At 37.6% G+C, this 16,805-nt stretch overlaps 1 protein-coding gene across 2 annotated transcripts; it reads left to right on the plus strand.

The window, feature by feature from the left end:
* The first annotated feature begins 630 nt into the window (after window positions 1-630).
* ZBTB34 (zinc finger and BTB domain containing 34) lies at window positions 631-15,666 on the plus strand. Of its 2 annotated transcripts, none has more exons than XM_082775557.1 (3): window positions 631-836; window positions 9,001-9,122; window positions 10,342-15,666. In XM_082775557.1, exons 2-3 carry the CDS (start codon window positions 9,082-9,084, stop codon window positions 11,861-11,863), a joined length of 1,563 nt encoding a protein of 520 aa, XP_082631683.1. In that variant the 5' UTR covers window positions 631-836; window positions 9,001-9,081; the 3' UTR covers window positions 11,864-15,666. The 2 variants fall into 2 exon arrangements, with proteins under 2 accessions (XP_082631683.1, XP_082631684.1); XM_082775558.1 differs by lacking the exon at window positions 631-836 and adding an exon at window positions 4,123-4,176.
* Window positions 15,667-16,805: the final 1,139 nt, after the last annotated feature.

The raw sequence follows: 16,805 nt of genomic DNA on the forward strand, positions 1-16,805 counted from the left end.
TCAGCCCTTCTGTCTTTTAAAAAGTGGTACAGTTCAACAGTGTATCGTTGCCCTATTATATATGCTGCAAGCATGTGCAGGATAGGCTCTGAAAACATCTGCATGCTCTCTAAAGCAATTGGTGTAAATTAAAAGGGTGGTGTAACACAGGTGACCTTAATCCCTAATTTACTGTGCACAGTAAGGGCGGTAGTTCGCAGCTGGGAGGGAGCTCCTCTCATAGAAGCTTGCCTTCAGCCAGGTGCAGGTAGAACGGCCGTGTCATCTGCAATGGGCCCGGCACCCAGTGTTTACAAGAAAAAAGGGGGAGAGGGGAAGAGGAGGAAGAAAAGTTGGTCTCTAAATATGTCGGACCATACGTTTCCGGAAATTACTACGTGTGCTGTAACGCTGTTCGTGGGAATCTGGCGTCTTGTTTTCTCTTCCACGTTCCTCGCTCCTGCTACGTCTCGGAACGCGTGCTCCGAGGCAGGATTTCGGAGGACCGTTCCTTCCCGCTGCTGTCCGCAGGTTGCAGCTGCACCTTAAACTCTTTCATTTCCTCGTGCGGCAGCTCCACGGCGAGGGAGACGCCGAGCTCCGCGGGCGCGCCGCGGCGCCGGGCCCAGCAGCGCAGGGAGGTGCCGAGATGGGGCCCGGCCCCGCCCCGCCCGCGCCCCCCGGCGGCCTCGGGAGGGCTCCGCGCCCGCTGCCGGCGCGCGTCACCAGGAAGCGGAAGCGCCGCCAGCGGAATCGTTTCCGGTGCGAAGAGCTGCGGGAGCGGGCGGGAAGCGGCGGTGGGAGCGGGCAGGGGACGGGCCGGGCACCCGCCATGCGAGACACCCCGACAGTCCCAGGTGAGCCGCGGGCGGGCCGGCCGCCGCAGGGGGGCGTCGGGGAGGCTCGGGGTAGGGGGTCCCGGCGCCCTGACAGGCCCCGCAGGGGCGGCGGCCCGGCGGGGCGGGCGGCCGCGGCGCCGCGAGGGGCTCGGCTCGAGCCTCGGCTCGGGCATGTGCCGCGGGAACCGTCTCGGCCCTGCGGCCGCGGGGCTCCCGGGCGCGAGCCGAGGCGAGCCGAGCCCAGCGGCGGACCGCCCGGGAGCCGCGGCGACGTCTTCGCTGCTGGCGCGGCCGATCCCGGCTCCGTCGGGGTCGCTCCGCTTTCAGCCTCGTCTCGCCGACAGCTGCCCTCGCGTACCCTGAGTCTGTGGCTCTGGCGTGAGTTTGGTTTGCGAGCGGAGAGGCAGGACGCGCGTGTCCTGGCCTTTCGTTAGTGCGAAGGTGGTAGGGTGCAACTGGCGCGGTCAGCTTGGCTGGCTGAAGTGGTTTGAGACCCCAGTACGTTTTAGTGTTGTCCCCAGAAGTTGGTGGACCTTTCAGTTGTTGCTGTTCTGTTTGAGGAACTGGAAGTTCTAGATAAGACTTAGCCTTCGTGAAGGCCCTTCAAATGCTGTGCAGGTGCACAGGGCATACGCAATTAGTTTTCTTTAAAAATAAGTCAGTGGTGAGTTTATTTATTGGAATAAATCTGAACTGCCTCATAAAAGCTGATGTGGGAGTGCCCAGTCACCGGCGGGGAAAAAAATGAAAGTGGTTTAGGTATGTACATGTTACGGAATTATCCGCGTCTAGACTAGGAGGAGCCTGTGCTTCTTTGCCTCGTTAGTGAGAGTTACAAAATGTGTGGTGTATCAGAAGTAATGGAATCAAAGACTGGGAGAATACTATGGGGAAAAAAAAAAAGGAGGAAAGTGTACTCTTGAGGGCTACCTTAATCCTACTATAAAAATATCTAGAGAATATAGCTGCTTCATTGCTTAAAATAAATCTTGAAGTCAAATAGTTATAATTTGATAAAGAGTGAGTAGCTTAAAAAAAAAAAAAAAAAAAGAAAAGAAAAAGGTTGAAAAAAAGTAGGTAGGTTAAAATGCATAATGCTAGCCAATAATTTATGTGATAATACATAACTTCTTATTATAATAGCAGAATGAAAGCTTGCTCTCCCCTCCCACTTATTAAAGGCCTTGCTATGTTCTCAGTTGTTTCCCTGATTATGATAGTGACTTCTCTAAACACATATCTCAAAGTTGTCAGAAATTTAGGAAATAAAATATGTGGGGTATAAATATTCAGGATTAAATAAACAGTACTCTGACGCTTGCATATTATGAAGTTGGTGCACAGAACAAAACTGACCACTACTTGTAAGGTCTTACAGCTTTAAAGCATATGTGTCATAAATGTGCCTTTATTTCACTTAATTGACGCAATAATTCTGCTGGTCTTGGCTATCTGTGTTTTGCCTTCTAATATCTTTTTTTTTTTTTTTTTTTTTTCCCCCATCTTTAGAAATACATGCATACCTGCAATTGCTTTTAGAGTAACTTGATTTCTAGGGCCAACATTTGGAGCTTATTTGTGTTCTGGTTTCTTATGGTTGGGTGAACCTTTGTTTATCCATCTCTGGTTTCATATTTGCTATTTTAATCACTTACACACAGGCAAGCAATTTTGAGAGGACAATTTGAGAATAAGGGAGGAAAGTGGTCCTTGGAATTCTGTTTCACAACTGCTCTGGATATTTGCTCAAATAAAATGCTCTTTTTTGTTGTTTGTTTTACTGTGAAATGCAAAATATGCAGTTCTGATAATTGCCTGGCTGCACCATACTGAGAGTTGTGAATAGCGATGTAGTCTTTACAGTGTTAGCATTTGTGTGTTTTATGTGTGTATGTGTATTTATATAAATGAATTGGTTTTAATGTTGATATTAAAATCATCCACTTCTTCAAGTGGTTTCCTCAGGATGGCAAATGTAATTTTCCATTTTTTGTATAAATACCTGTTGCTATGTCTGTGAAGAGCTTCCCAGGAGGATACTCATCCTGTTGTTTTAGTGAGGTCAAAAATAAATCCTTTTCAATTCATGTTAGACAGAAGTCAGAATTAATAAGAATTTTTTTACAAAAAACTTTATGGGTCTAAAATATTGCTTATCTATGAAAATGATGGGATTGTGTTCTGTGACGCTTTAGGATAGGACGTAGGAGTGCTTGCCTGAGGGATGTGAATTTTGTTCCTGTAAATTATTCTGTATTTTAATCCAAAATATGAGTGAAGCAGTCATTTGTCAAAGCTGTTTTACCATAGACTGTTAAAAACTGTGCTGAGCTTAATAAAAGTTTGGGCAAGAAGCTCATGTAAACATAAGCTTGTGTTAGCTGTCATATTGGCAAATTTTTACCTGTTAGAGGCAAATCCAACAGGGTAATCTGTTGAATCGAACTGAAAAGAGTTTGGAGATCATTGTAAATGTAAAAGATGCCATAAATAAAAGCCATTTTATTCTATTGGAGAAGCTACAAACAAAATGGAACAATGCTCCAACAGAAATATTACAGAACTTTCTCTTGTGCTGGATCATCTTTTAGGAACTGCATATCAACTCTTTGTTAAACTTCCATCTGAGTCAGAGAGTCACTCATATATTGTGAGAAAGCAATATTCCATGTTTATGCATAGTGATCTATTTGTGCTCTCCAGTACGTTTTAAGTTTAAATATGTTCAAGTGAGTTTAAAAACAAATATTACAAGTCAAACCGAGCAGAAGTTGTTGTTTCTAGGTGTAGTAACACTTCTAGAATTCAGCTTTGTAATTCTCTTGAAATCAAGAGTTCACAGAGTATAAGTAAAAGTGATTTAGGAAGTGACCTAGTTTAGCATGAGAAGTGCTTGAGAAGTCAGTCCATACTTGTTTAATATTCCATTCAAGGGATGCTTTAAAAGAATATGGATGAAATTTTCACTTTATTTACTCAAGTAGACACTTGCTATTTCACCTCTATTAACAGCATGTAAGTGTTCCACAAAAGACACATTCACTTGAATTCAGTTTAATAGATTCCAAACTGACATTCCTGTAATCTAAGCAATGAAGGAATACGGTATGGCTTTGAAATAAGTTGTTGTTGTAAGTGCATCTTATATTACTGCCTTTGTGCCATAAATTTTTAACAAGGTTTTTAAGACATTACATTTTTGCCACAGTACAATTTCTTTCATCATAGTACTTCTTCCTTCAGTCTTAAAGCCTGTTGCTCATGAAATTCTTTTGGTTTTAGGCAACTTTTGCACAGTAACATCTTGATATATTCCTTCTACCAATCTTCAAGTGGTTCTTTTTCTGCAGTATCAAGTGTAAGCATTCCTTCTAATCATTCTTTTAATTGCTTAAAGGAGTTGTTTGATACTTGTATGACTTAACATATAAGCTGGATGGAGAGCAGTGTCACATCAGGTACATTTTCAGTCACCAGGAGGATGTTTCTGACAGCATGTTGTGTAGACCTGGAAATAGCTTGTGTGGATGAGCTGAAAATACACAAGAGCCTATTTTTACTATTTGCCGTGTTTCTGGAAAACCCTTTAATGCAATTGATTTTAAAATCTATATTTAAAAAAATATATATGTTTAATTATCTCACTTGAAAGAAGTATAAAATAACTTAGTCTCCTTCATGATCTTCAAATGCTGCAGAGTTCTCAAGAAAATGGCTGCTTAAATTTAGGAAGAGTTGATATATTAACCCAATATTAACTATTTCCATAATTCTGCTTACGTTGCTGTAAGTATTTTATGGTTCTGCAAGAAAAAGTCTCAGCTGGGAATGAAGCTTTTTTGTATTATTCATTTTTAAATGATGGTTTCTTCCCTGTTTTCAAAGACTGTTTAAAGCAGACTGTCCTAAGGCAATGTTCTAAGAAATGCACTTACACTGACATACCTGATTGCAGTTTTTCTTTGGTACAGCTAGCTTTAATTGTTGTGTCTAGCCTAATCTGAAGACTGTCTAAGGCAAGTGAAAGAAGCAAGAGTAATGAAGATGTTGTCATAAAACTTCCACAGTCACAGATGATTGGGTTACATTCATAGATTAAAAATATTTCTGAATGATGTTTTTGCAAGAACGTCTTAAGTTCTCAAAGATGGAGTAGTAAATAATACAACAAAATGCAAGGGAGGTATACGCTGATTAATAGAAATAACCATTTCTTTTCTTGCTTGGTCTCTGTTCTGAGCAGTAGTGTATGGTGTATCCATTCTTGGTGTCACAGGAGCACTTTATTTTTTTAGTCTTAATTTTCCTTATGACCTTCCTAACTTTTATGCTTTTATACATTTCTGTTTTCAAGCGCTTTCCACAATAGTAATTTTTTTGTTTGTTTGCTAAGGAACTCATGTTGCTGAACTAAAGAAAATGCAAAGGATCTTTACTTGCACCTTTGCTTGAGTTAAAATGAGCATAACGTGTATCGTTCACCTGTCTATGAGAACAGCGAACCATACATCAGCAAGTGAATGAAGTTAAACAGGTGCAGATTTAGAAGCAGAAACTAATATGATGCTGGCAAACACACAGCTTCATGTTATAGTTATATGATGCTTTCCTGCTGCTACTATATGATGTCAGTAAAATGAAATACCAAATTAGCTTTGTCATCATCTATTCTTGTTTTGTTTTTTTTTTTTTTTTTTTTTCAAGTGTAATGAGAACTTTCATAGAACACAGTTTTTAAAGTAAGTTTTTTTGAAATCTAACAAGAAAGGTTAAATGCATGTCATTCTCATGTTCAGAGGTTACTTCAATGAACACTTTTGTTTGAAGATAAAGGGCTGCAATCCACTGCTAGTAATTCATACTATATGTTTGTATAAGACCCTGATGAATGTAATGCAAACTCAAAGAGAATTTTATGTAACTGTTTTGAATGTGACTGGATGGATGATCGCCCACAGAAATAGACAGGAGACTCAACATAGCACTGCTGGAACTTAACATGCAGTTCTGTCCTATGCTTCAAAAATTAGAATCATAATGTTGGAAAAGACCTCCAAGATCATCTGGTCCAACTGTCCCCCCACCAACAACATTACCTACTAAACCTTGTTCTAAGTATCGCATCCAGCCATTTCTTAAACACCCCCAGGGAGAGTAATTCCATCACCTCTCTGGGCAACCCATTCCAATGCCTAAGTACTTCTTTCTGAGAAGAAATTTCTCCTAACTTCCAACCTGAGAAATTAGAAAGCCTTCATCAAATTTCTTGTACACATATGTATGAAAACTTTAACCTTCTTGAATAAGTGGCTCAAATGGATTAACAGAAGACCTAGTTATAGACAGGTGCCCAGAGGTGGACTCTAAATTTATAGCACGTTAACCTAACATGGAACTATCCAACAACAGGGTTTGAAAACCTAAAGCAAGACAAAATGCATAACTTCGTAACAATGAGGTTCCCTAACATTACTGTGAGTTGTCTTGGCTCTCACCAGTCCGCCAAATGCTAGGGCTTGTATAATACACATTTTCATTCTGTAGTGGTCTTAACATAGATTGACTCAATTTGTGCTGAAATGTCATGGAAGGTATTGGGCATAACTTCTGACTACTTATTAATTTTTTATTCTTCTCTGCTAATTCTCTAAATATTTGTTATGTGAGTTAAAGTTGTTAATGTCCTGTTGTTTTAAGAAGCAAAGACTGGGTGGTTAAGTGTAGAGAGAATGTTTGTGATTTATTTTTCAGTTTTTGTTTTTATTTATAGCTTGTAGTGGATGTGTCCATAGCTAATTTGCCTCTTAGAGTACTTTTCTGCTTCAGTTTAATGTGAATTTCCTCACCTTAAAACAAAAGAGATTAGTAAGACACTTCAACTTGGAAGAAATCGAGGATTTCTTCTTTGCCAGGCTCATCAGAAATACTTCAAGCATAAATCACATTGTCTCGAGAGAGCTACTGGCTTGCCAGTATTGGTGAATAATCAAGTACTATTATGGTACAGTACCCTGCTGAACAGTAATCTGCTTAACTCTACTGGAATTGGATTCTGGGTCTGCAAGCTTTATTCTGCATGCAAACATAATAAAACCTTTTTGTGTGGGGGGAATATATTTCAAAGATGATTTTATAGATAATGATATTGGAGATTTATATGAATAACTAAGATCATTCTTCCTCTAATCATTATTCATCAGTAAAACATTGCCAGTGGTGCCTGCCTCTCTGACTTGTAATACCCAGATTTTTCCTCAGGTCTTATCTCCCCAAATCTGTGCAGGAAAGTTGGTGTGCCCTGGTACTAACCCTAGCAAAATTACTACAGTCCTGTTACGGTCCTGCTACTCGCTAACATGGTGTTCATTGTCAAATTCCTTCATCTAGAAATGTTTGAGAGTTTTGCCAAAAGCAAAACAAGGGTTCCCTCCTGTCAGAGGCTGCTGCTGTGTAAAATTCATGTTACTTTACACTTTCTACATAAGTTTTCAGGATCCCAGGAAGTATGTGTTTTCAGAGGAAGAAACTGACATTGCAACAAGAGTGTGCTGTATATTCTTTGTTTTTAAGAACAGCAGGATGTCTGCTGCTTTTTGGGCTATACTTGATATTTGCTTCCAAAGCAATACTGTATATTCCTATGTTTACTACACTGACAAGCAACCTCACAAACCTTTAAATCCGTCATCCTTTCCCTTCCCTACCAGGATTTGTGCTGTTTATTCTTCTGAAAATGGTAATAGTAAAATTCTGTTTCCTAAGAGGAAGTTGAAATGGTTCTCAGAACAAGGCTGTAGAATTGGTTATAGATATACATGCCCATGGGTTTGGGAAGGAGTCCTTGGGGGGTCCCTTCCAACTTGGGAGATTCTATGATTCCATGGAGAGAGTTAGGATTTCTAACAGTTATGATATTATGAGAGTTAGAATTTCTAACAGTTATGATGTGCAAGTACTGCCAAGTATCCCTTTTCTCTCAGGGACCCCGTCTTCCTGTCTCATGTTTTCCCTAGTATGTGTTTACTGTACCTTTGCAATGTGTGGCCATCTCTTAGGGGGTGTGAATTCATCTGGACATGCCAAGATGCTTTGATCAAAAGAATTAAATTGTGGGCTTAATTCAAAAGAATTAAACAATAAGACATAAAATGCCCATCATCTTTCTACTTAAGGGCTCCTATCCCTAGCCCGTACCTTCTGTCTGTACCAGTGCTTGTGGTGACTGTTGTTTTCCATTTCACTGCATAAAGAGCCCTTAGAGGAGTACAGGGCAAGGAGAAAAGGCCACTGGCTAAATATGACAAACTGTTTCTGTACATTCTAGACATAAAAAGAGGAATAACTTCTGATGGAATTTGGGTGAGGCTTGATCGGGATCTGGTTCCTGAGATCAGAGATCTGTAAAGATGTAGGAATGACAACTTATCACTGCTGGGGACTGGTCTTACAGTTTGTACATAGCCCTCAAAAACCCTTCAAATGAGCAAAGAAAAGTCAGGAATGTTGCACCTGTGTATAGTGCATAAATCCCACAAATCAAAGGTAGTGACCTGTGTGGGGTTAGTAAAGAAACCTCATGCCCTGTCAAACAAAAGTGATTTTGTGAAAAGTGACAAATATGTATCCTTATTGCCGAGAATGCAGTCTTCCCAATGGAGTGGATGCAAGCTAGGAATTTGGACAGTGGTTCTCTGTGCAGCATAGAGGGATGCTTAGAATACCAAGGTTAATCTTCCAGTTTAATTGCTCCACCATTCCCTTGAGGTTTGTTTGTTACGTTTGATTTCTGGTTTATGCCTGACTTGTTTCAGCTTACAAGCACTGAATCATTCTGTAGGTTTATTTGCTGACTGAAAGAACGATCCTGCCAAAGCTATCTTTGTATGGATGGCTCTGATCATATCAATTTTGTTAACCATTTTAATCTTTATTTCCATCATCAGTCAAGTGAAGTACAATTTACTGAAGTTTTCTCAGTAATGCTAGTAGAGTCAGGAAGCTGGCTGTCTTGTTTCTCTGCTGAAAGGAACTTCCTTTTGTGAAGACAACGAACCTTAGTTTTAGGTGACAGCTCCAGTTCTTCCTTGTAAATCATTTGTCATATCCCACCTGTTGATTTTGTTTTTTAGAGTGCCTAAGTTTTCATAATTTGATTTAAAACTGTTCATATGTCCTATTACAGCATGTAACATAAGACACAAATAGAAAAAACATCTGCTAGTATGTTGTGATACATTGGACATGCTTCCTGCATCAGAAGTCAATGGATGATGTTGAGATCTGTTTGTCCAATTGGAAAAGCAGGTACGATGGCTATATTATGACTTCTGCATTAATAAGAACAAGAATAACAATGAAAATATGAAGATTCTTGGGTACTTGATTACAGGCCTAGTCTTAGAAGTATAAGATACAGTCTGCTACAGGTACTCTAGGGGGACAAGTGTGTATTTGCTTTTTATGATAATATAGGGTTGTACCTTTCTTTAGATCTTATTTTGAAATGTATACATTTCTCTAAAGCTCTTGGAACATCTTTTCACATTGTATCAAGAAAGTTTTAGTACTAATGGCTTTGGAGTTATGTTGAACTTAATTGGCAAATCATCTTAGTTAAGAAGTCAGTGCAATGTCAGATGAGCTTCAAAGCTGGGGTGGGTTAAGGGGGGGGACAGAAGGCAATAGATGAAAACCACAAAAAGAAACTAAAAAAAATGAAAGTCAATGGTTGGCTCCCACACTTTTCCTTGAAGGAAATGCTACCTTGCATATTGACACTTTCATTGTTATCTTGAAACCTCTGGCACACTGGGTAAACAGTTCAGAATTGAGTCTACACTTTGATATTTCCTTCAATTAGGATTCCTTGTTTTTTGATGTAAATACTGAATGATTGATTTATTTCTTTAATAAGTATTGAGATTATTTTCTCAAATGGTAAACGTTTGTCTAAACAGAAATGCCATTGATGTCAAATTTATTTCAGAGTTGAATATACTACATATGTAGACCTAAAAAATAAATTTTAAAAATATTTTTTATGTTTGTGTTTGTATGCATATGCATACATGCACAGGCCTGTGGTTTTTCTTCATCACATTTTTCAAACTTCATGAAATACCTTTCAAAAATTATTCTTGGACAATTTAAACATGCAGTTCCCTGCAAGTATCAGTGTAGTCTCTTAAGACCTTTTTTGACCTGCTTAATATTAGGATTCTGTTGGGAGGGTGAGGACTGCAAAGTTTCTTTTAGGATAGATGTAGACTGTCCCAGGGACCCTGTGATGTGTTATAAGCAATTGAATTGTGAATGTTGCAGAGGGATAATTTGATAGCAATGCAAGAGATCAGTAGATCAAGACTCTACCTTTTCTTTTACATAAGTATTTATACCGTTTTGTTGACGCTCACCTTAAACAGATCAATGTGGTAATTTAACTTCAACATGTGTAAGCATTTATTTTTGAAATGGAAAACTCTGTATTCATTCTCAGTTGTAAATCTTTTCACTTTTCTTTCAGATTCCATTTTACATCAGTAGAAATGGACAGCAGCAGTTTCATTCAGTTTGATGTGCCTGAGTACAGCAACACTGTTCTGAGCCAGTTAAACGAACTCCGCTTGCAAGGAAAGCTCTGTGACATAATTGTGCATATTCAGGGTCAGCCATTTCGAGCCCATAAAGCTGTCTTAGCTGCCAGTTCTCCATATTTCCGTGACCATTCAGCATTAAGCACCATGAGTGGCTTATCTATATCAGTTATTAAAAATCCCAATGTTTTTGAACAATTGCTTTCATTTTGTTACACTGGAAGGATGTCCTTACAACTGAAGGATGTTGTTAGTTTTCTAACTGCAGCTAGCTTTCTACAGATGCAGTGCGTCATTGATAAATGCACACAGATACTGGAGAGTATTCATTCAAAGATCAGTGTTGGTGATGTTGACTCTGTCACTGTTGGTGCTGAAGAAAATTCAGAAAATCGCAATGGAGTTAAAGATGGCAGCTATTTTGCCAACCCCATTGAAATATCTCCCCCCTACTGCTCTCAGGTGCGACAGTCAACAGCAAGCAGCGATCTTAGGATGGAAACTACTTCAGGCAAAACTCTGCGTAGTCGACTGCAAGAAGAAGGGCATTCAGATCGAGGAAGCAGCGGGAGTATTTCTGAATATGAGATTCAGATTGAAGGTGATCATGAGCAAGGAGACCTGATAGTAAGGGAGAGTCAGATTGCAGAGGTGAAAGTTAAAATGGAGAAGTCTGACAGGCCAAGTTGCTCTGATAGCTCTTCCCTTGGTGATGATGGATATCATACTGAAATGGTGGATGGAGAGCAAGTGGTGGCAGTAAACGTTGGCTCCTATGGGTCTGTCTTACAACACGTTTATTCATTTACCCATGCCTCATCACAGGCTGCAGGTATGTCTGAAACTTTTGGAAGCCTGAGCAATTCAAGTCCCTCAAGGTCAATGCTGAGCTGTTTCAGAGGGGGGCGTGCACGCCAAAAACGGGTATCCACTGGTCATTTACATAGTGATGTTCAGGGCTTGGTGCAAGGGGCTGACAGTGATTCTATGGTGAGTAACGCAGGATATGAAAATAGTCCACGGGAAAGAAATACAAGAGGTCATTGGTATCCATACAATGAGAGGCTGATTTGTATTTACTGTGGGAAGTCTTTCAACCAGAAAGGGAGCCTCGATCGGCACATGCGGTTGCACATGGGAATAACTCCTTTTGTGTGCAAGTTTTGTGGAAAGAAATATACCCGCAAGGACCAACTTGAGTATCATATTCGCGGTCATACAGATGATAAGCCCTTCCGCTGTGAGGTCTGTGGAAAATGTTTTCCTTTCCAGGGTACACTAAACCAGCATTTGCGAAAGAATCACCCTGGAGTAACAGAAGTAAGAAACAGGGTAGAGTCTCCAGACAGAACAGAAGCTTTTGTGGAACAGAAAATAGATAATGATGCTTCGGTTTCTGAAGCTATGGATTCTAGTATGGAAATTCATGCAATGTCTAGCACATCTGATTAAAATATTACATTCTAAGTGCAACACAAACAAGCACATTAATAATGTATTTTTAAAATCTTTTATTCTTTTAGTAATCTTCATTACAAGTATAACAGCCTTTTAATTTTCCTGATCTTCTGGATATCAGTGTGAAATGGTTTCTGGAAAAGACTACAAAAGTATTATTTCCTTCTGTAGGAGGTTGGGCTGTTTTTTTGTTTGTTTGTTTGTTTTTCCACTTTTGAAGATGCTCAAAATATAAAAAACAGTGTGCTGGGGAATGGATGGGGAGAGTCTGCTAAGGTGTCCCTACTGGTTGATCTGGTAAGACACAAATTCCAATGGAGAAAGATATTAAAATAAGATTGGCAGCTCTGCTGGATACACGTAGAAGCTGTCTCCCTTATTTTATTTCTTAAATCCTGTTGCTGATAAAGAGGGTTACACAGCAGTGGGGAGAGAGAATATTATATATTTGATTCCTTTCATGTGTTCCAATGAATTGTGCTTGTTTTTCCAACTGTTTTTGGTAGTTAGTCTGTTTATATATATAAATTTGCTTTATATATATATATGAAATGCTTTCACTTTCACTATTCTGGTTGAAGTGAATGTGAAAGTATGTCAAGGTTTATACCACGTACTATTCTTTCAACTATTAGGTCTCCTCTCTGCCTAGGATTTAGGACTTCAGACTTTGGGAGGATGCTTTTGTTTTTGGATTGGTTTTCATCTTATTAAACTATTACTTTGTGTGTAAAAGTGAGCAAAGTGAATTACCTTGTTTTAATTGCTTTGCTTTATAACATTTGTAAACCAAATGCCATAAATCTATTAAATTATGGTTAAGTTGTTAAGGGGTTTTGTTAGTTGTCTAGAACGTAAACTGGACAACTTGTGGTGCTGACCTTTTTATATATATAGAGATAGATATATATCTATATATATATCAAAAAAAAAAAAAAAAAAGGAAAACTAATAGCAAACCCAGAAGTAGCATTGTGGTTTTAAATGTGTTTTTACTGGCCTCAGAATCTACCTTCATTTCGTACTGTAGAAGTATACCAGGTAACTAAATTTAACTTTATCACTCTTCACGGTTGGTTGATACTAGCCTGAGAGGTATCTTGTAGTTTGAACTACAGTGTTTCCAAGCAGTGTTTTAACAGGTCTCTTCACAGAGAACTGTTTTCAGGTGCACATTGACTTCCTACTTACAGCTCCAAGTGATATGTCAGCACTTGGAATTTGTACTTTTTTGTATTAAAAAAAAAAAACAAAAAACAAAACACAAATACTCTATGGGAACTTCAAGCAATATGTCTGTTATTTCATGTGCAAGTATTACAGAGTTGCTGTGGCTTCCCTGTTATCTCCAGTGGTTGTTTTCTATATAAAGGAACTACCAACAACTTTAAAAATACTCTAAATATTGTTGTTTCACCAAGTGTTTTTTTTTTTTACTATGGTGCTAACTTCATCATTTAGGTCAGTATAATATATTAAAATGTGAAACCTAATGGTAACAGTTAAGCAAAATAGAAAAAATAAATATAAATTTAAAAAATAAAAAAAATAAATTAAAAAAAAAAAAACACAAGCAAACAATAGTTTCAGACCTCAAAAACATGAGCTGGCAAACACTACTGTGTAAATTCTACCTGAAGATAAGCAAAATTAAATTAAATCACATGCATCTTTAAAATACATGCTTTATATAATTGGGCCTTATGCTTTATTTAGCAAATATTGAAAATCCATCTGTGAATATATTGTCTGAGTCCTGGAATTTAGAAAATATAGTCTCATTTTTAAGTTACAGGAAAGCAAAAAGATAGGTTTGCTATCTTGTAATGCTTTTTGGGCTCCTGTGAAGTTGGGGCATATTTGTGTAGTAGCTTTATTGAATACACTAGTTCTTAATATTGTGACAGTCTGCAATAAGATTTTTATTAAATACCAACTTACAGTATAAACCCACCAGCTCCTCTGGAGCAGCTTCAGTTGAATTGAGTACATAATTTGCCTCTTTGTCCTAAAACTGCCTAAATAAAGAGGTGCAGGGAGGTGAGATGATGTTTCTCTCCTTGAACCTACAGAACTGTTATTTTCAGTAAGGGAAATTGTATGTCTGTTTCTATGGGAGGTAGTCTGTATGTTTACCCACTTAAAAACAGGTTGGTGTTTCTGATACTGTTTTTTCTCATGTTTGCTTTAAGTAATTAAATTTTTAAAAAATGTGTTTTGACAAATTAAGTTTGAGACATGTAAAATCCAAGAAATGTACAGTTATTCTTAACCCTTTATCTTGGACCTGTGCTGTGGTGCCTTTGGTGTGACTTTTTTATGGAAGTATGAGTTGAAGATAGCAGGATATGGGTACTAATTTTATATTTCTTGAATTTCTGTGTCACAATCTTAACATTATTTAAATCTTGTTCTTTGTATTTGTAAATTTATTGAACTGGTTTGAGTTTACCAAAGAGTGACTTATCCAAAATTGTCTCTGACAAAAGAAGAAAAAAAGAAAAATCACACAAAAACAACAACAAAAATTACTTTGATTGTACAGGTTCAGGTTCAGAACATTGTAACAGGACTGTTAAGGGGCAGGAAGTGATCACTTTTTCTACAAAACCATGGTTCATCAGTTTGCAAGTTTTACTTGCTCCTATTCATGTTGATATGCCATTTACCTTTTCCACTGCTAGCAGTGTTAAGAATTATCAAGCCATAACACAGTACTGTAAAGTTCAGCAGTGCTTCAAAGGATACGTAAAACATCATTTACACTTTCAAAGTGTGTGACTCTGGTAGAAAGCGAACTTCAAACCTGGCAACAGCAAATAAATTGTGCCTTGTCGCATAGTGGTATGCCAGGTTTAACATTGTCATGACACATGAAGCATTATCTAACTGAAGTTCATTTCACAAGTCCACCAAAACAGAGTATGGTGTGTTATTTTAAGCAGATTATGGAAGTACTGTACAGCATCTTGTTTCTGTACAGTTTTAAGTTAGCACAGAATTGTTACACATTTCATTTACAATAAATGCAGAAGTCAATAAAATATGTGAAAAATATTTGACAGCAAAATAAATCATGAAATTATATAGGCTGGTTCATAATTGAGTCTCTTAATCTACCTTTTTATTATAGACAAATGTGAAAACAGTGACAGTGTCCTTTTCTCTAGATGTTTAACCAATTATGACAAACTGTGAAAATAAAGGATTTTATATCTTTGCTAATGTTTGTGGTTTTAAACAGTTAGTTTACTTAATCAGTTATCTTCCATATTATTTTTAAACCTGTAAATACAGTTAGAAAATAGCTTTGTAAATACAGTATATTAGCAGTTCAGTTTGGTCAATAATTCTTCAGGATTGGCTCTGCTTTTTTTAGTGTGAACTCTTTCAATAGCATAAAGGATACTGTCGATTTACTGTTCAGCAGAATATAATGTAGGCCTAAATTGATAGTTTTTAATGCAGTCTTCCCAAGCATAAATTAACATTTTATGCTGAAGCCTTTGGTTTACTTTTAGATAAAACAGTGAGGCCTCATAATATATTTAGTCTGAACTCTAGGAAGAACAGCAGGAATAAAATCAAGGGCTGGGAAAAGATTGAATGAGCTTTACCTTTAAAAATATCTTTGACTTTTTGTATTATTTGACTGTGATTCTTTTAATGACATTTTTCTAAACAGGTTTCAGATGAAACCATTGAAAGGGACTCAAATATGCAACACCTAATCTATTTTCCAAGGGAGTTTTACCCTTGAATGGTGCTTTTTGACTGGTCAGGGTTATTTATTAAATTTTATATTTGAAAGTATTTGGGGAATTGTGTAAATTCTTTATATGAATCTGTTTAGTTCATTAATTGTAAATTTCATAATACTCAGTGATTGAAACGGAAGTTTAGTAAAGTCATTCAAAATGTTCAAAGTTTATAATCTGTATTTTACATATCTTTTAAGAAGTGCCAGAATAGTTGTATTTAATATTTTAGATTTAATGCTCCTTGCACATCCCTGTGGCAGCATTACGTTAGTTATGCAAGTTTACATTAAAAACAAAACAAAAAACAACAACAAACAAACAAAAAAAAACAGCCCTGGGACATGTTCCTGTATTTATTTCTTCAGGGGATGTGAAGCTAATTATCAGTAACTGAGCAGGTTTGCTTCTAGTTTACCTAAGTAACTCCTGCTATGGCAAATAAAACTAACTGCTGTCTCTCCAATTTACATATGCTATGAATGCAGCCTTTGGACTTGTATTGCAAGCCTCTGGTTGTATATCTGATTAGAGGTAGAGCTCTTGCACGATTTAAAGTGTGTGTTTCTGACTGAAAATTTGTATTTTTAAATAACTTTTATTTGTATGGTTGTTTATCATGATAAATATTTGAACAGTTTGAATGACTTGACGTGGTGTTATTATCTTGCAATATAAACCGGTAACCTCACAACTCCACACTTCATAACCATATGAAGTAAATGAAGCTAGCTAAGCTGATGCTGTAACAATTAACTTGCCATTAAGGATTATTTTGTAGCATGAATTTTAAAATATTTATTCAAATGATATTTTACTCTTGTATTCACTTTGTTTTTAGATTTGTGACATGAATATTTCAGTGCTGCTTTATTTTGTTCTGATGAATTTGTTTCTTGCTTGTAAATTGCTTTTTTTATGGTATAAAGTCAATGGGAATTGCTGTTTGTAAATTAAAATGCTTCTAGAGCAAACCTATGGTGTCAGTGTGTGCAATTAGATATTTAATTAGCAGTGGACTTCAGGAAACGCAGCTACAAAATGTTGTGGTTTAATACTTATATACCTACTAGAAATCAAAAAGCATTTCTACTCTTTAAGTTTCTCTTTTTCACCAGCATCACGTTTAGTTCTGAACAAATGATCATTTCAGTATTGTGCTCCAAAACTGTCCAACC

Source organism: Aythya marila (genome assembly GCF_965140915.1).
Source record: "Aythya marila genome assembly, chromosome: 19".
Classification (NCBI taxonomy): domain Eukaryota; kingdom Metazoa; phylum Chordata; class Aves; order Anseriformes; family Anatidae; genus Aythya; species Aythya marila.

Coding starts and splice junctions, on each gene's coding strand:
- ZBTB34 (XM_082775557.1), top strand. CDS start 9,082: ATGGATGATGTTGAGATCTGTTTGTCCAATTGGAAAAGCAG. Junction 9,123..10,341: donor TTGTCCAATTGGAAAAGCAG/GTACGATGGCTA, acceptor CTTTTCTTTCAG/ATTCCATTTTACATCAGTAG.